The sequence below is a fragment of the Thalassophryne amazonica genome, chromosome 15 (assembly GCF_902500255.1).
Source record: "Thalassophryne amazonica chromosome 15, fThaAma1.1, whole genome shotgun sequence".
Taxonomy (NCBI): domain Eukaryota; kingdom Metazoa; phylum Chordata; class Actinopteri; order Batrachoidiformes; family Batrachoididae; genus Thalassophryne; species Thalassophryne amazonica.
Genome location: NC_047117.1, coordinates 14,511,779 through 14,527,827, shown reverse-complemented (window position 1 = coordinate 14,527,827; position 16,049 = coordinate 14,511,779). Strand labels below are relative to the sequence as shown.

Below are 16,049 nucleotides of genomic sequence, written 5' to 3'. Positions count from 1 at the left end.
TTTAGTTTGATTTGAGTGTATTAATGCAGTTGTGTTGTTTTCAGTCCTCTTTGTAGTCCAGTTGTCATCCAGTTTGTATCAAACTTGGTGAAAAGAATGAAGACCAGATTAAAAAGAAAAGTTAAAAAAGGTTTTGTCAAGGGTCAAGATCAAGGAAAGGTCAGAGATTATATCTGTTAACATACAAAACAGAGTCAGGACTGAAGATGACACTCCTGCCACATTACTGTTAGGTATTGATTGCATTGTCTTAACAATTTTTCATAAATATTCAGTCCAACTTATAACGTGTCTATCATTGATTTTCAGAAGTTCCTTTAAAAAAAAAGTCTTAATTCAAGTATTTATAGTATTATATACACCATTCTCATCAGTGTTCTCTGTGTGGAGTTTGCATGTTCTCTATGGGTGCTTTTCCTTCTTCCACATCCAAACACATGCAGGTTAGGTGGATTGGAAACTTTAAATTGTCCGTAGGTGTGTGCGTGTGCGCGCGGGTGTGACTGTGTGTGTTTGTCTGTAGGTGGCCCTGCGACAGGCTGGCATCCTGTCCTGTGTACCCTGCCTCAGGCCAAGAAAGGAGCCATTAAAAAATAAATAAAAATCTGCTTTCAAATCAGTAAAAATCATTTTTATATAGTCCAAAGTCAGTCAGTGGACTTCTTCTTGTCCATGATGAGGCCTTTCCTACCTGTGCAAGGAACAGAGACGAGGATAAAGAAGCGGCATATCAATAATTATGACTTTCTTTGTCTAATAAGAAACAGGTTTGTGCAGAATTTATGCCCTGTTACAGATAAATCAGGATTCGTGTATTTCTAAACTGCAACTTGATTTTAAACAGTTTGTTACTGCAACATGGAGAGCTTCACCTGGCTGGTCAGATCCAGCGACCCCGTGTTAAATTTCAGCTTCTTTTTTTTTCATATGTCAATCAGTATTGCAGTGCGTGTGGTATTGATGCAGTCAGCTAACAGCCAAATAGCTATTTTACCGTATAACATTGAAATAAAGTGTCACCGCTAAAATAAACCAGCTTTTGTGTGTAGACGGTCAAGATGTTTATTCAGTGTGCAGTGTAACAGTGTACCTAATAAAGTGGCCAACAAGTATGCATGCATAAAACTGCTTAAACAATTGTGCACACATTACAATATGAAAAAAGTAATAAAATCCCACAGAAAGTCAAATTTGTGATTGTTGGAATTTTCAAAGTCATGACATTTTTTAAAAATGTACATGTTTATGTGAGATGGGCAGGTGTGACAAAGGCAAAACTGGAATAAATGAGTGGAGAAATACAAATCATGAGGTCTCAATCCTGCTAAACACCTGTGGGAGATTTTTGGACTGATTTACGCAGCGCTCTCCATATGCACATCTGTTGGAAGAATGTTGCTCCATTCTCGTGATTGACTTCCACAGACGGTCCAACATTTTACTCAGACACTTTATGTTGTTGCCTGTGTGTTTAATAGTATCTTTATTTTTCAAATCCCTCTGAAACAAGCTGCCACAGTTGGCGGCGGATTTTGGGTTGGAGCATGGGAAAGTGGACGGGTCTTTTTGGTCCCCTGTCCCACCTTGGTTTCTCCCTGAGCCTGAGGTTCTACTGTCTCCTTGAAGAAGGGAGAAATGGGCATTGTAAAGGCGTGAGGTTGCTTTTGAATGACTTTAGTGGAGCCATTAAAATATTCACTGATGGCTCCAAAGATTCTGTTTCTGGGAAAATGGATTGGAGTTTTTATTGCAGATGAGAAACTTTTTCAGCATCTGCTTACCAGACAACATGTCTATCTTCTCAGCTGAACTTCTGGCAATTCATAGGGCAATGAATGGATAGAGCATAAAAAGCCTCAGTACAGTGTCATATGCTCAGACTCTGATGCTGCTTTGGTGTTTCCAGAAAAGGCCACTTCTCGAGAATTGAAAACTTGTGATGCCATGTGTGTTTCCTCTGTATGCCAGGGTTGAGGGTAATGAAGTTGCTGTCAAAGTAGCTAAAGAGTCCTTGTCAAACATAAATACAGATTTGAATGTATGAATGGTTAAGGGAGAGTGCTTTAGCATCTGCAATGAGAGGGTTGAGAATCAGTGACCGCATGCGAGTGGGACCAGGAGCAGAAAGGCCATCATTATTTTTCCTTGCAACCAGCAGTAAGTGGAAAAGTACACTTGAGTGGAAAGACGAAGTGATTGTAACTAGGCTGAGATTGGGGCATTGCAGTTTAGCAAGTACTTTAAAACTAATAGGAAAACATGCTATTGGCTTGTATGAAGCACATGACTGTGGGTCATGTGCTTTTTTTTTTCCTGCAAATTGTACTCTTGCAGTAGACATCAGTTGTTTGTGGATCTGTCTGATTTGGGCCTGTCTGTGTTTTCCCTACGAAATGAGGGTCAAGGGAAAAGTCGGTTTTTATAGAGAGGGCTGTGTTAAAATTCAGGGTTTCATTAGTGTTTCGGTATGACCTGTGGAGGGCAGCATTATGTCGGACGTTGTACAGCCTGCCGGAATTTCAGAAGAAGAAGAACAAGCTGCCACAGAAATGGTGGAATTTTATTCCCCTTCACAAACATCCATCCACTAGGCGGCAGTGTTGGTGTGCCAACCTCGTGTAAAACCAATGAAAAGACTAGCGCAATTAGCAGGGGCTCGCGAATGGGCTCGCGCAGTGGAGCTACATACAAATATTGAAGCTTTTTTGCGCAAACTACTTTTTCGCTGCTTATGGCACGTTTTAGGACAGGACTTGTGATCCATGTTTGGTTTGGTGAGTGTTATTACTCTACATTTATTTCAGTTCTTGTCTGTCCAGACGTCCAATTTTTTTTATTTTAATAAATTGCGCGCGTGCTGGTACAGTATGCGCCTGCGTCATTAGGTCACGTGATTTGTTAAAACGCGTTACCAAGGCTTAACGCAAAACAAGATGCTTATAAAGTTTCTGTTTGTATTTATTTTTAAACAATGCTTTTTAAAATTTTAACACCAAAAGCATAATTTAAAAAAGCAAGATTTTACACAAAATACAACAAATTATAATACAGTAAATTAGTTATACTTAAAATAATAAATTGTCACACTCTAGTCTCACCAGGAAACCCACTTCAACAGTTCTTGGGTAAGTCCATCAGAGGTGCTCACATATTTTCAAATTCCCGTGCTTTGCCTCTTGTTACGTGGGTCAGTCTCTCCAGCGTAATGCATCTTGTCACCTTTCTCATCCAGAATTGTGTCAAATGGACTTCAGTCTCTTTCCAAGACAAAGCAATTATCCTCCTGGTCTGCAGGAGGCCGAAGTCGGTTAGAGTCTGATGACCAGTGCAAACTGCGAAGTTATGTGGATATATTCCCAAAATGCAAAGCCTTACTACACATGGTATTTGCGCAGTGCACACCTGTAATTTTCCTTATCTTGTGGGCCACCATTTCCCAAAAATCTTTCAACTTAGGGCATTTCCAAACAAAATGAATTAATGTACCTTTTTCAGTTAAACATTTTGTACATGTGTCTGGAATGCCCGGAGACCATTTGTTAAGCTTCTCAGGCATCACATATGCCCTCATAAACCGTTTATATTGTAGTAGTTTCATTCTAGTGTTGATTGTTTGTGTTTAAGCTTTTGAACAGGCTGTTGCCCACTCAGCTTCATCAATCTCTTCTTTAATATCTAAGATCCATGCCCTCATTTTATCAATGCTGGGCTCTTTGTCATATGCAGCAAGTGTTGCATACAATATAGAAATTTGACGCTTCCACTGTCCATGTTTTATCATAATCCCCTCTAGAAGGACAGAGGCAGTTCATGTAAAGCATCACAATATTTTGAGTTAAAATGTTTCAATTATAAGTACTTAAAAAAATGTTTTTTGGGGATTGAATATTTCAGACTGAGATTTTTAAATGTTGACAAAGTGCCTTGGTCATATAGATCTCCAACTTTTTGTATACCTTTGTCAGCGCAAGCCTTAAAACCGCCATCTGCCCTTCCTGGAATGAACTGTAAATTATCAAAAATGGGGGAAAACTGAGAAATAGAGGTGGTATGTTTATGAGCTTTAAACCATATATCAATAATATTTCTTAGGAAGGGATTTGTTTCTCTTTTTAAAATCTTAGGATTTGATGAATATGAATATAATTTTAGTGTGAGCTTACATATTGTTTGTTCAATAGAGACCCATGCTTGACATGGTTGAGTGAGAAAATAAAACATAGCAGCCCTAAGTTGAGCTGAGGTGGCTAAGTCATAAGGCATGTGATTTAACGTCTAATTACAGTAAGTTCAAGACCCAATGAAGCTGTGCCAAATTTCATGCTTTAGTCACAAAATGCACAATCATGTTGCCTATCAGTTGCACTAATTTGAAAACTTAATAGACCTTCCTGCCAAAGAAATGTAATTGAGGCTTAAAATATGGACATTATAAAGACTTGCAAATATATCTAACAACCAACCAACATACTTCATGTTACCTTCACTCAGGCTGGCAGTCTGTCTCATCTCTGTAAATGTCCAGTCTGATTGAAAATGAATGGCAGCTTTGCCTCTGTCTGGTAGCTAATGTAACCAAAGTGTGAGGGGGGTCCCAACCACTCTTGTCAGCATTGTAAACAATGCTTTCGGAGTGCCTTTTGCTTGACATATTGTGCAATAGCACTATTTACAACAGTCAGTGTTTTTCTGCAATGTCTATTCAATAAAATATAAGTTTTCATGTTGGCACAAATAACACAGATGAAGAAGGGCCTTTTATTGTCATTGTACATACATACACTGAAATTTGTCCTCTGCATTTAATCCATCCTAATTACAATTAGATAGTTGTCAGCCACAGTATGGGGACCAACTCCAGATGTAGAGACGCTGCCTTGGTCGAGGGGAAAAAAGGAGCAGACCCTAAATAAGCATGTTTGTGGAAGCAAAACGGGGTGCCCCAAGGGAAATCCACACAGACACGGGGAGAACATGCAAACTCCACACAGAAAGGGCCAGGTGAGAAGTGATCCCAGGACCTTCTTGCTCTGAAGCAACTATGTTAGCTACTAAGCCACCGTGACACCCATATGTTCGTGTGTTTACAGATATGTTTGTGAAAGACTCATGTCGGCCACGATTAGCGGCCAGCCGATATATCGTTGAGCTATACTGTCAAACGTGGCTGGGACCCCATCACCCCAAACTAATATTAGCTACAAAGACACAGGAAAAACGACCAGCTGCCATTAATTTTCCATCATAGTGGGCATTTTACAATGAAGAGACGTATTCCCTACGCTGCTAGTTAGGCAGGGCCAAAATAGACGAGCAGTCTATTTTATGCATATACTGAGCGATGTATGTTGGTTGGTTGTTGGTTTGATTCAGTTATTTATATTAAAGTTCATGTTGAGCTGTAAAACATCAAACAACAATTATATTTATTTGTCATAAGAGTTTGACAAAAAAAAATGTTAGGAATCATTGTCTGTGTCATATATTGCCAGGTGTGCCTCCTGGGCTGGGCTTTGCTTCGAACTCGACCAATCAACTGTGACTGAGGGGAAATCTGCTGTGTGTTGAGTTGTTAATCTGCCTAAAATGACACCAAACTCAGCCATTTATAAGCGCTGCTTTACACTGGTAGGCTTACCATGGAAGTTTCCTTCATCTTGTTTCTTTCTTTTACATTTTATATTTATTTATAGCACCTCAATCTGGCTTATCAGGTGTGGATTTAGCATGGAGTTGTGTGTGCAGGGCAGAGTGTTAGAAAACAGTGGTTTAGGGTTTGCTGTTTTTTGCTGTTTTTATCCACTTGGTGGCAGTATTGTACCATTTAAATTAACGGACTGACTGAACTAGTGGGGTTTGGTCACATGGCCAACTTGTGTATCTGTTATATTTATTTGCTTCCTTGTCAGTTTAAATATGAGACAGACAGCAGTTGATTGAAGAAAACTAAAATGCTTGGTTGATATTTTACTAGTATTTCTTGGGGAACTACCATCAATATTTGTTCCCTAAATGCCATTAACTTCCAAGAATTTCATTCAAACTTAAGTCCTAAATTACATGCTTCTGTTTTTGACAGCTTTCCCGTGGCTGAGTGAGGAGAACCAACTGATGGAGTGACAGCGTAGTTTACGGCAAGGATGACATAAAAGGACAACTTTCCTCGCCAGTAGTGCAGAGGTATCTGAGGAGACAGTGACATAGGGCACATGTCCAGAACCACTGGCGATAGTTCTGTCCCCTCTACTGTTGTTCGTGAAGTGTTTCTGGTGCTCTGGTGATGTCATGGAATAATAATTAATAAGTGATGGAATCTGCTTTCAGTAAATTACTTGAAGGACATAAAGCAAGTGTGGAGAATGGAGAAAATTTGGAGAATACTGGTTCAAGCGTGGCTGTAATACTGCAGCCGATTCCTGGGGAACAAAAGGCCAAACAAAAATGCGTTATTGGGACTCCATCAAGCTCAGATGTCCACCAAGATGACTGTATTAACAGCAGTAATCTCTGTTATAGTGAAGATATTTCTGAAAGGGGTGATGACGAGAGTATGGCTTTTGACAAAGGAGATGATGGTGAAGTGTTGTCACGGAAACTGAATGAAGAGAGTTGCAGCAAACCTAAAGGCAGTGGTGATAAGGAGTTACGAAGTTCTAAAACAAAACAGAAGAGACACTGTTGTTCTGTATGTGTTAAGTCCTTCTTAACTCCATACAAGCTTGCAAGACATATGAAGATGCACATGAAGGAGAAACCATTCAAATGCCCACTCTGCACCAGAGGCTTAAACAGCTATTCTGCTGTGGTCCGACATCTGAGGCGTCAGCATGCTGAGGTTCGCTATGCCTCTGTTGAGTTTAGACGAAGTTCTGAAGGTTATCCACAGCTGTCGCTGCATAAGAAGAAAGATAAACCTCAAGTACTTAAGTGTCCGAACTGTGACAAAAAATTTCCAAACAGCTACTTGCTTTCAAATCATATCAAGTCACACACGAAAGACCGGGTTCACCAGATTGAAGGGCACAGTTCAAATCAGCATGACAGAGCAGGACTGAATTATAAACTGACTTACAATTGTGATAATGTTGGTGGAGAGAATCGGAATGATGCTAGCAGTAAAGAGTTTCTAGATTCTGTTCAACCAGAAGATGACTGTGATAAAGCAGGTATTAAAAAGAAAGTTCCATCAAACGCCAAAGAAAAGGGATATTTTTGCCCCATCTGTGTAGACAGGGACTTGAAAACTCTGTACCATCTAACCAGACACATAAGGACACACACAAAGGAGAAACCATTCAAGTGCCCAATCTGCAACGCCACCTTCAGCGACTCCTCAGCTGTGACTGCTCACCTGAGGAACCTGCATGCTGCAGGCCGGTACGTCTGTATTAAATGTGGAGAAAGCTTTGGAAGCCATCCTGAGTTGCAGTTTCATAAGTGGATTCATAACCCCCAGCTGCTGACATGCCCCGACTGTGATGAAAAGTTTCAGGACAGCAGCACTTTCTTAAATCATGTCAAGTTGCACGATGAAGACCAGGCTACCCAGAGTGAAGCGCACAGTTCCCACCTTAGTGATAAAGCCACAATTCAAGAAAAAGAGCAGCCAGATGAATTGGTTCAGCTCACTAATGATTGCAATGATAATAGCAATGGAGACTTTGATAATGGTGATGCTAGCAGTGAAGTGGAAAATTACTTGAATGGAGGTGATATTGAAAAGAAGGTTGCTAGAAAAACCAAAGTAAATCGACATTTTTGCTCCATCTGTGCAGGCAAAGGTTTCAGAACTCCATACAAGCTTGCCAGACACATGAGGACACACACAAAGGAGAAACCATTCAAATGTCCATGCTGTACTGTCACCTTCAGCTATCACTCTGCTGTGGCCACACACCTGAGGCGTCAGCATGGTGCAGACCAGTATGTCTGTGTAAAATGTGGGAAGAGTTTTGGAAGCAATCCCATGCTGCTGGCACATAAGCGTATGCACACTTCCCAGGTGCTGACGTGTCCAGACTGTGGTGAAAATTTTGATGAGAGCAGTACATTTTTAAATCACATCAAGTTACACAGCAAAGCTGAGACTAAACGGAGTGAAATGTACAGTACCCGCCATGGTATAGGAGCAAAACTCCAGCAAAATGAAGAAGAGAGGAACGTGGACAATAAGCTGAGTAACGATGTTGGTGTGGCAGATGAGCAGCTTGGCGCAAACTTTAGAAATAAACAAGCAACAGTGCATAAGAACTCTGGAGGTGGTACTGAAAGAAAAGTTCTTTTGGGTGCTCAAAGAAAGAGATATTTTTGTCCTGTTTGTGTGGACAGACACTTTATAGCACCCAGCAAGCTTGCCACACACTTGAGGACACACACGAAGGAGAAACCATTTAGCTGCCGAGTCTGCTCTGCAAGCTTCAGTCAGGCTGGTAGCATGACACAGCACATGAGAGATCTGCACAATGTGGCTGATTACATTTGTTCGGTTTGTGGGAAAGTTTTTGGTACCTTGTTGGAGCTCAAAGGACACAGGAAATCCCATGCAGCCAAAGGAAGGTCATGTCCTGTTTGTAATAAATGTCTCAAGGAGAAGAGCATGTTGGAGAGTCATGTCAAATCCCACTATATTGTCCAGTCTGGTTCTCACCGCCTCATCTGCACTGACTGCGGCAAAATATTTAGCAAGTTGAATCACTTACAAGTGCACGCTTCAATTCACCGCAGATCAACATACGGGGGGTTGTTTGTATGTCCTCATTGTGCAAAGAACTTTTCCCTCCCAGAAGACCTCAGCAGACACCTTGAGGCTCACATAGGTAATGGGATTTGTCCAAAATGTTCCCAAACTTTCAACAGCCCAGAAGAACTAGAGACACACATGGAGGTTCACAATAAGCCTTACGTCTGCAACACCTGTGACAAGAGGTTTAAGATGAAGCGCGCACTGAAGAAGCATGAGCAGGTGCACGCAAGCCATGCGAAGCAAGAGTCTAAATGTCAACACTGTGACCGTGCTTTTGCAAAGCTAATAGATTTGAAATATCACCTGAAAACTCACACTGAAGAAAGGCCACACCAGTGCCCTTGTTGTATAGAAACCTTTGCAAAGAAGGAAGATTTGGATCAGCACTGTTTGAAACACAGAAAACTTAAGAAGACGAAACCTTATTCCTGCACTCGGTGTGATGTTTCCTTCGCTACACTGACAGAATTGACAGGACATATGCCTTCACACAAGGGAGAACAGCCGCTTAGCTGCCCCTTCTGTTCAAAGTCTTATCCGAGCAAGAGCAAGCTGGAGAAGCATTTGTCCATCCACACGGGTGGAAGAGCTCACCTTTGCCCTGTGTGTGGCCATGGGTTCGCCAGGGCTAACAACCTGAGGTTACATGCACGAGTCCACACGGGAGAAAAACCCTTTCAGTGTTCTGAGTGCTGTAAGAATTTTTCAACATCAAGTGGGCTACAGAAACACATCAAAGGACACAAGGTGGGTGAAGCCCGATACCAGTGTTCTGAGTGCGGGAGGTCCTACAGCCGCATGACTGAGCTGAGGATGCACCAGAGGAATCACACAGGAGATAAACCACACCTGTGTGTCTGCTGTAATAAATGTTTTGCTCAGAAATACAAGCTCAAGGTCCATATGAGGGTACACACAGGAGAGACACCATATTCCTGCCCCCACTGCGAGCATAAATTCAAACAGACTGGAGACAGAAACAGACATATCAAGAAATTCCACTAGTTACGTGTCAGTGAAGTTACTTTTTGTTTTGTTTTTAAGAGACTGTTTCAGTTTTGTGTTTGTAAGGTAGGTGTCAATTTGAAATTTTCTGCTCCATCTTAAAGCTACAGTGTGAAGGATTTAGGAATGAATATTAACAATCATTCATAACAATCTGTTTCATGTATAAATTAGCGGCATCCATGAATCAATGTTTTCATAAGCCTACAATGAGACCGTCATAGTTACTTGGAGGAGGAACTCCCCCATGGGGGGGGGGGGGGGCTACTGATACAGTAGCACAAAAGTGACATACTTTTGCTGCCTTTTGTATTATTCACCATGGCTGAAAGACTCAAGAACAAAGGAAGAGGAATTACTGGTTGGTGCCATATACACTGTCAGGCTAACAAGTTTGAGAACCTTCAATTGTTGTGAAATGGAGGATCATACATATTGCTTATCACAAGAGAAGGTAGCATGAACCCCCGAAGGGTGAACAAAATCATGATCAATGACTGTATAATGCAGTGTGCAAACTCACCACTATAGAGGACACTAAATGCCACACACTGGAGATTTAAGTGTTGTTATTTGAGTTGAGCAAGAAATAAAAGCTTGAGAACCCTTTATTGTAGCTTGGTAGTGTTTTACAACCAGTGGCCTCAGCTGGTGTGAGAAAAGGCCATCAAGGCGCAATATTTCTTCACAATTTAAAACATCAGAAATTTGTCATTGATGAAGAGGTATTTGTAATGTACAGTACTCTCCAAAAGGCTTACAATGATGAAGCCAGTTCATTTATTTTTGCTAAACACTGATGACATTTTCTGAGACATTCTAAACTATTTTCTCATATTCATCTTTTGATCTCACATTCAAATGTTTTCAGCAAAAACAGATTCATTGACTTTTTTTCCCCCCTTCTTTTCAATTTGTCTAGTGGGGACTGTAGTTTGATACAAAGATGAAATGGACAAAATTGAAGGCCATCTGGTGACGTGGCTGTGTTGCTTTGGAAATATTGATAAAATATTTTACATTCCTTAATTTGTATCTTGTCCAACTTATTTGTCTTGTGTATGTAAAATGAACCATGATTTGTCCAATTTCATCAGCGTGTCTACAAAACTTGTCATGTTGACACATGTAGTGGTGCAGCTTAGCTAAAATTTCCCTAACTATTGTTAATTTTGTGACTAAAGCACCAAATTTGGCACACATTTTCTAAATTAAGTATTGTTTATTTTCAGATGTGGCATCCTGGAGCTGACCTCTGACCTACAGAGGTTAATGAAGAATTACATAGCGGTAATAATTTTAAAATGTTCCAATCATATTGAAAGGTATACCATGTTATAGTAAATGTCTGATCATGCCTCCACATCTGAAAATAAACTGGTTAATTTAGAATATGTGTGACAAATTTCATGCTTTAGTCACAGAAGTGCACAGTCATTTTGCATATCTGCTGCACTAATGGGTGAAAAGTCATGTTTAACATTTACATACGTCCTCTGCTTTTGATGTTGCTGATGCAAATGATAACTTTTTTTTTTTTTTTTTGGTAATGGGATTGCTCTGTTGGATTTCTTTAGCTACATGTACATGAGAGTGTAAACTGGTCACCTGAAAGTGCTTTTGTTGTGATGGCAGCTTTAATTTTAAATAATTTGGTTCCAGCATTCATACTTCATCCGCATGGTCGGAAAATACCTCATTTTCATCATTGCCAAATTTTCGTCGTTTTCTTAAAAATATATCAGCCAAAATGTAACAGAGCTCCTTTCTCTGTCCTCATTTCAACTATGTGGTGGTGGTAGTTACATTATTATAAAGCTGCACCAGTGGTTCTCAAAGTGTGGGTCGCAAAGGTACTGCAGGTGGGCACGAGAGGTGATTTTAATTTTCTAATAAGGTTTGAAATTGCCTAACAGAATTATTTGCTTGTAATCAGAAGTACATAATAAAGCCACGTGACTTGAATTATTTGTTCCTCATTTATTTGAAGTAATTTAACATACCGTGCATCGGGAAAGTATTCACAGCGCTTCACTTTTTCCACATTTTGTTATTGTACTCACAACACCTCATAATGACAACATGAAAAAAGTATTTTTGAAATTTTTGCACATTTACTAAAAATAAAAGATTAAGAAATCACATGTACATAAGTATTCACACCCTTTGCTCAGTACTTTGTTGATGCACCTTTGGTAGCAATTACAGCCTCAAGTGTTCTTGAATATGATGCCACAAGCTTGGTGCACCTATCTTTGGGCAGTTTTGCCCATTCCTCTTTGCAGCACCTCTCAAGCTCCATCAGGTTGGATGGGGAGCATCAGTGCACAGACATTTTCAGGTCTCACCAGAGATGTTCAATCAGATTCAGGTCTGGGCTCTGGCTGGACCACTCAAGGACATTCATAGAGTTGTCCTGAAACCACTCCTTTGTTATCTTGACTGTGCTTAAGGTCATTGTCCTGCTGAAAGATGAACCATCACCCCAGTCTGTGGTCAGGAGCGCTCTGGAGCAGGTTTTCATCCACGATGTCTCTGTACATTGCTGCATTCATCTTTCCCTCAATTCTGACTAGTCGCCCTGTTCCTGCTGTTGAAAAAACATCTCCACAGCATCATGTTACCACCATCATGCTTCACTGTAGGGATGGTGCCTGGTTTCTTCCAAACATGACAACTGGCATTCACACAAAAGAGTTCAATCTTTGTCTCATCAGACCACAGAATTTTGTTTCTCATGGTCTAAGAGTCCTTCAGGTGCTTTTGGCAAACTCCAAGCAGACTGTTATGTGCCTTTTACTAAGGAGTGGTGGCCAGTCTACCATACAGGCCTGATTGGTGGATTGCTGCAGAGATGGTTGTCCTTCTGGAAGGTTCTCGTTCCTGTCCATTTTGGTTATTTTATGTTTGTACCATATATTGCAGGGCACGTGTGTAAAATATCACTATGATTGTGCAGTTATGGTAAAGGCACCAAATTTTGCACAAACATTGTTTTATATATAATTTTAAGAAACATACTGTATTATGCCAAGATCCTTTTTATTTATTTATTTTAAATCTAATTACGGTTGGAACGGATTCAGCATGCAGGAAAACAGAATTGTACTTAATATGTCAAATGAAGAGTTGTTTTCTTACATGCTGAATCCGATCCAAACACAGTAGTGAATTAAAAATGGGCTTTGCATATATATATATATATATATATAATGTGTGTGTGTTTTGGCAGATGTAAAAATGAGATGCAGAAAACATCAAAGTCTGCTTTGGACAGGACCACAGACGAAGACACTGAATTATATGTTATAAAACAGGAATGTGAGGAGTCAAAGTGAAACATGGTGTATAGAAGAACATTACACGAATTTATTACCGGAAAAAACAAATATATCGACTCTTTCTTTTTTTTTTTAATCAACCTACCTGTCGCCACTCCAGGTCAGGTGGTGGCGGTGATGCGCCAAATCCCAGGTTTGCGAAGCGCCTATAAAATTTAAACGAAGAAGGACACTTTATTTAAAATGTGTTTATTTAAAGGCTGAACTCGTTACGTTCCACACGCCCTGGCCGCTTCAGTTCACTCATATTTTATCTGTCAGTACAAATATCGAGCCGTTCCATCGGTTTTGGCAAGGTGAGCATTATTCTTTAATTACTGCTTCAGTACAGTAGTTCTCTGGTTTTGTGTCGAACCGGAGGAGTCAAAATGGCGGGGGGAGTTCAATTTGAGAAGTGATTTTTTTTTCTACTTCATTTCACCCTTAAATGTACATTAAAAACATATATTTCTAAAACTGACCGACTTCTTAAGGCTCATGTTTTGGTTTTGCAACTATTGAAAAATGGGCTAAACTTAAAGCTAAAAGACCGTGATTATGGCTTCGTGCCTCGGGTGGGGGATATAACGTTTCCACTTGAATAAACCTTGTTAGTATGCTTAAATTATTAAAAGTATTGGTATCACCGTGTGGCGCCTACTGTGTGTGTGTGTATTTTAATGAACGTATTCTGGGTTGTGGCATTATTAAATTTTTGCTTGTGGTTTTCGCTGGTGACATAGGACATGGACACACAACTGTGTGAACCAGAATTATGTACATGCCATTAAGCATAATAACAAGGGCATTAACAGTAAAAACTGACGTCAGACGCAAAACCATAATGCTGGTTTGTTATGTAGCTTCGTGGTGAAATGACAAAGAAAAACTTTATTAAAAAACAAAAACATGGATTTTCAGCTGCAGCTTTCTCGAAGACAGGAAGTCGACTACTGTAGATTTAATCTGATTCATTAGACATCATATCAGAAAAACTTGTGAAAATATAGCAATCCTGGCATATACTTTGATTTTTGTTTAATTTCAGACTGTATCAGCCTGAGCTATTTCATGTTTTGTGTGGTCAACTTCATTTGTTACTATCCATCCATTCCTGCAGTTAAGAACTTATACAAGTTATGCGCCATCTTGTATACGTCACTCCAACATGATGTTGAATAAGGATGCAACAGGCAAATGTTGCACCATTCTCAGTTTCTCTGCTCCAATCCACAGGATCCTATAATTCTTTCGGAGCCGACATGGGTATCCTGACAGTTTGTCTCCTTTCGGCATGGTCACTCAGTTTTTGAAAACTGCCTACTCCAGACCGACAGTTACCATGCATTGCTGTTTGTATTTCTTAATGATTGACGTAAACTAATTTCAATTTATTACATCTTACTTAGCACCAAATCATAACAAAACTGCCTCTAGGCACTTCACACAAGTAAGGTCTAACCTTACCAACCCCTAGAACAAGTACACAGGTGAAAGTGGTAAGGAAAAACTCCCTCAGATATTGAGGAAGAAACCTCAAGCAGACCAGACTCAGAGGGGTGACCCACTGCTTAGGCCATTCTAACAGTTACAAGGTTTTTACAAAGTTTTACAGAGCTTAAGAAACAGGAAACAGGAATTCAAGACATCTTCTGCATCACCTTCAGGCATGGCATCTTGCGATCAGTCCAGCATCCCGTTGTCCACAGACACCACTCCCGTGCGCTTCCCTCCCCACCTTGGACAGAGAGGAAAAAAGCAGAATCAGTTGGCCGGAAAAACCACACCTAAGGTATAATTCATGAGCATTAAATCAACAGGAAAGCACAGAAAATACTAAAGTGATTGCTGGCCGCTAGCCCTAAGCTTCACTAACAGACCCAGAATTTAGATAAAGGCATATTCAGTGACTTGGAAATGTTCATGTATTCATCCCTTGACTTGTCTCAAGAAAGGTGGCTGAAAATGTGACAACTTACTCTGTATATTTAGAATAATTTGCCCTCGTTCCAACTTCTTTTGGATCGTCTTACAGGATTTAGACGCAGGAGTGGCTGTATATTAGCAGCACTGACCACACAAAACTTGAAATATCTTGTGGTCATACTGTCTGCAATGAAATAGTCAAAGTAAATGTAAGAATCACTTTTTTATTTTCTTTACATTTTCCATATTGTTCCTACTTCTGATTTGGTGTTGTAATAAAGTCTACAAAAATTTAGTATTTGAGTTCATCTTTTTTCATTTACATATTGTTCTTTGCCTGTGTGAGTAGATCTGAGAGATGTTCTATGAATATGGAAATATTGAGTCCAGGATATGAGGAAAGGCTGTGCTTGACCTAGTCTAGTCTGTGCATTCTGGCTTTATATATTTCACATTGACCAAACCAGGTTGAAGAGATGTGATGAGATTAAAAACACACCACAAGGTTGATCACAGATGCTGAAATGGAAAAGATGCATGCTGCATACTTTACACCCAGTAACAGTTCCTTGCACAAACCTGCAAGGAAGCAATGCTAATGTCATTTATTTAAGGAAACAGCCCATCAAATAAAAATAAATAAAATGCAGTCCGTAGCTGATAAAAGCAGGGACAAGCTTTTTAGCATCAGAAATTGCAGGTTCGAATTCCGCGGGTGGCGTGTATTTTTTATTTTGGTTTCTCCACATCAGCGGCGCGATGTGGTGCAACACATTCCAGCTGCTGGCACTGTGTTCGTACACAAAACCGTCGTCGGTGTGTCGTGTGCGACTGCCGTCCCTCACAACAGCAGGTGGAATGTTTCGTGGTTCCCCATCTCGTGTTTGGTTTGCGGATTTTCTTACGGTTTCTGCGTCTTTCGTGTTATCTGTGAAGGGGCCCTAATGGAAGACTAAGTGCCAAATAGTAAAATCTCTGCTTTAGAACTGTTGAGCTGAAGAAGTGGAAGAAAACTATACAGTTATACAGTATATAACTCTAGTACATAGATGTAA

At 40.2% G+C, this 16,049-nt stretch overlaps 2 protein-coding genes across 2 annotated transcripts in view; both read left to right on the top strand.

The window, feature by feature from the left end:
• Nucleotides 1–6,083: 6,083 nt before the first annotated feature.
• LOC117526463 (zinc finger protein 271-like) lies at nucleotides 6,084–10,330 on the top strand. Its single transcript, XM_034188538.1, has one exon. The coding sequence runs from the start codon at nucleotides 6,308–6,310 to the stop codon at nucleotides 9,746–9,748; it is 3,441 nt and encodes a 1,146-aa protein (XP_034044429.1). The 5' UTR covers nucleotides 6,084–6,307; the 3' UTR covers nucleotides 9,749–10,330.
• Nucleotides 10,331–13,251: 2,921 nt separating this feature from the next.
• Nucleotides 13,252–16,049, top strand: part of LOC117525830 — a 28,379-nt gene continuing 25,581 nt past the window's right edge. The window contains exon 1 of the mRNA XM_034187759.1: nucleotides 13,252–13,385. The gene's annotated coding sequence lies outside the window, so the exon portion shown is untranslated. The remainder of the gene's footprint in view (nucleotides 13,386–16,049) is intronic.

Bases quoted from the DNA above. Each gene is read 5' to 3' on its own strand.
- LOC117526463 (XM_034188538.1), top strand. From the start codon at position 6,308: ATGGAATCTGCTTTCAGTAAATTACTTGAAGGACATAAAGCAAGTGTG.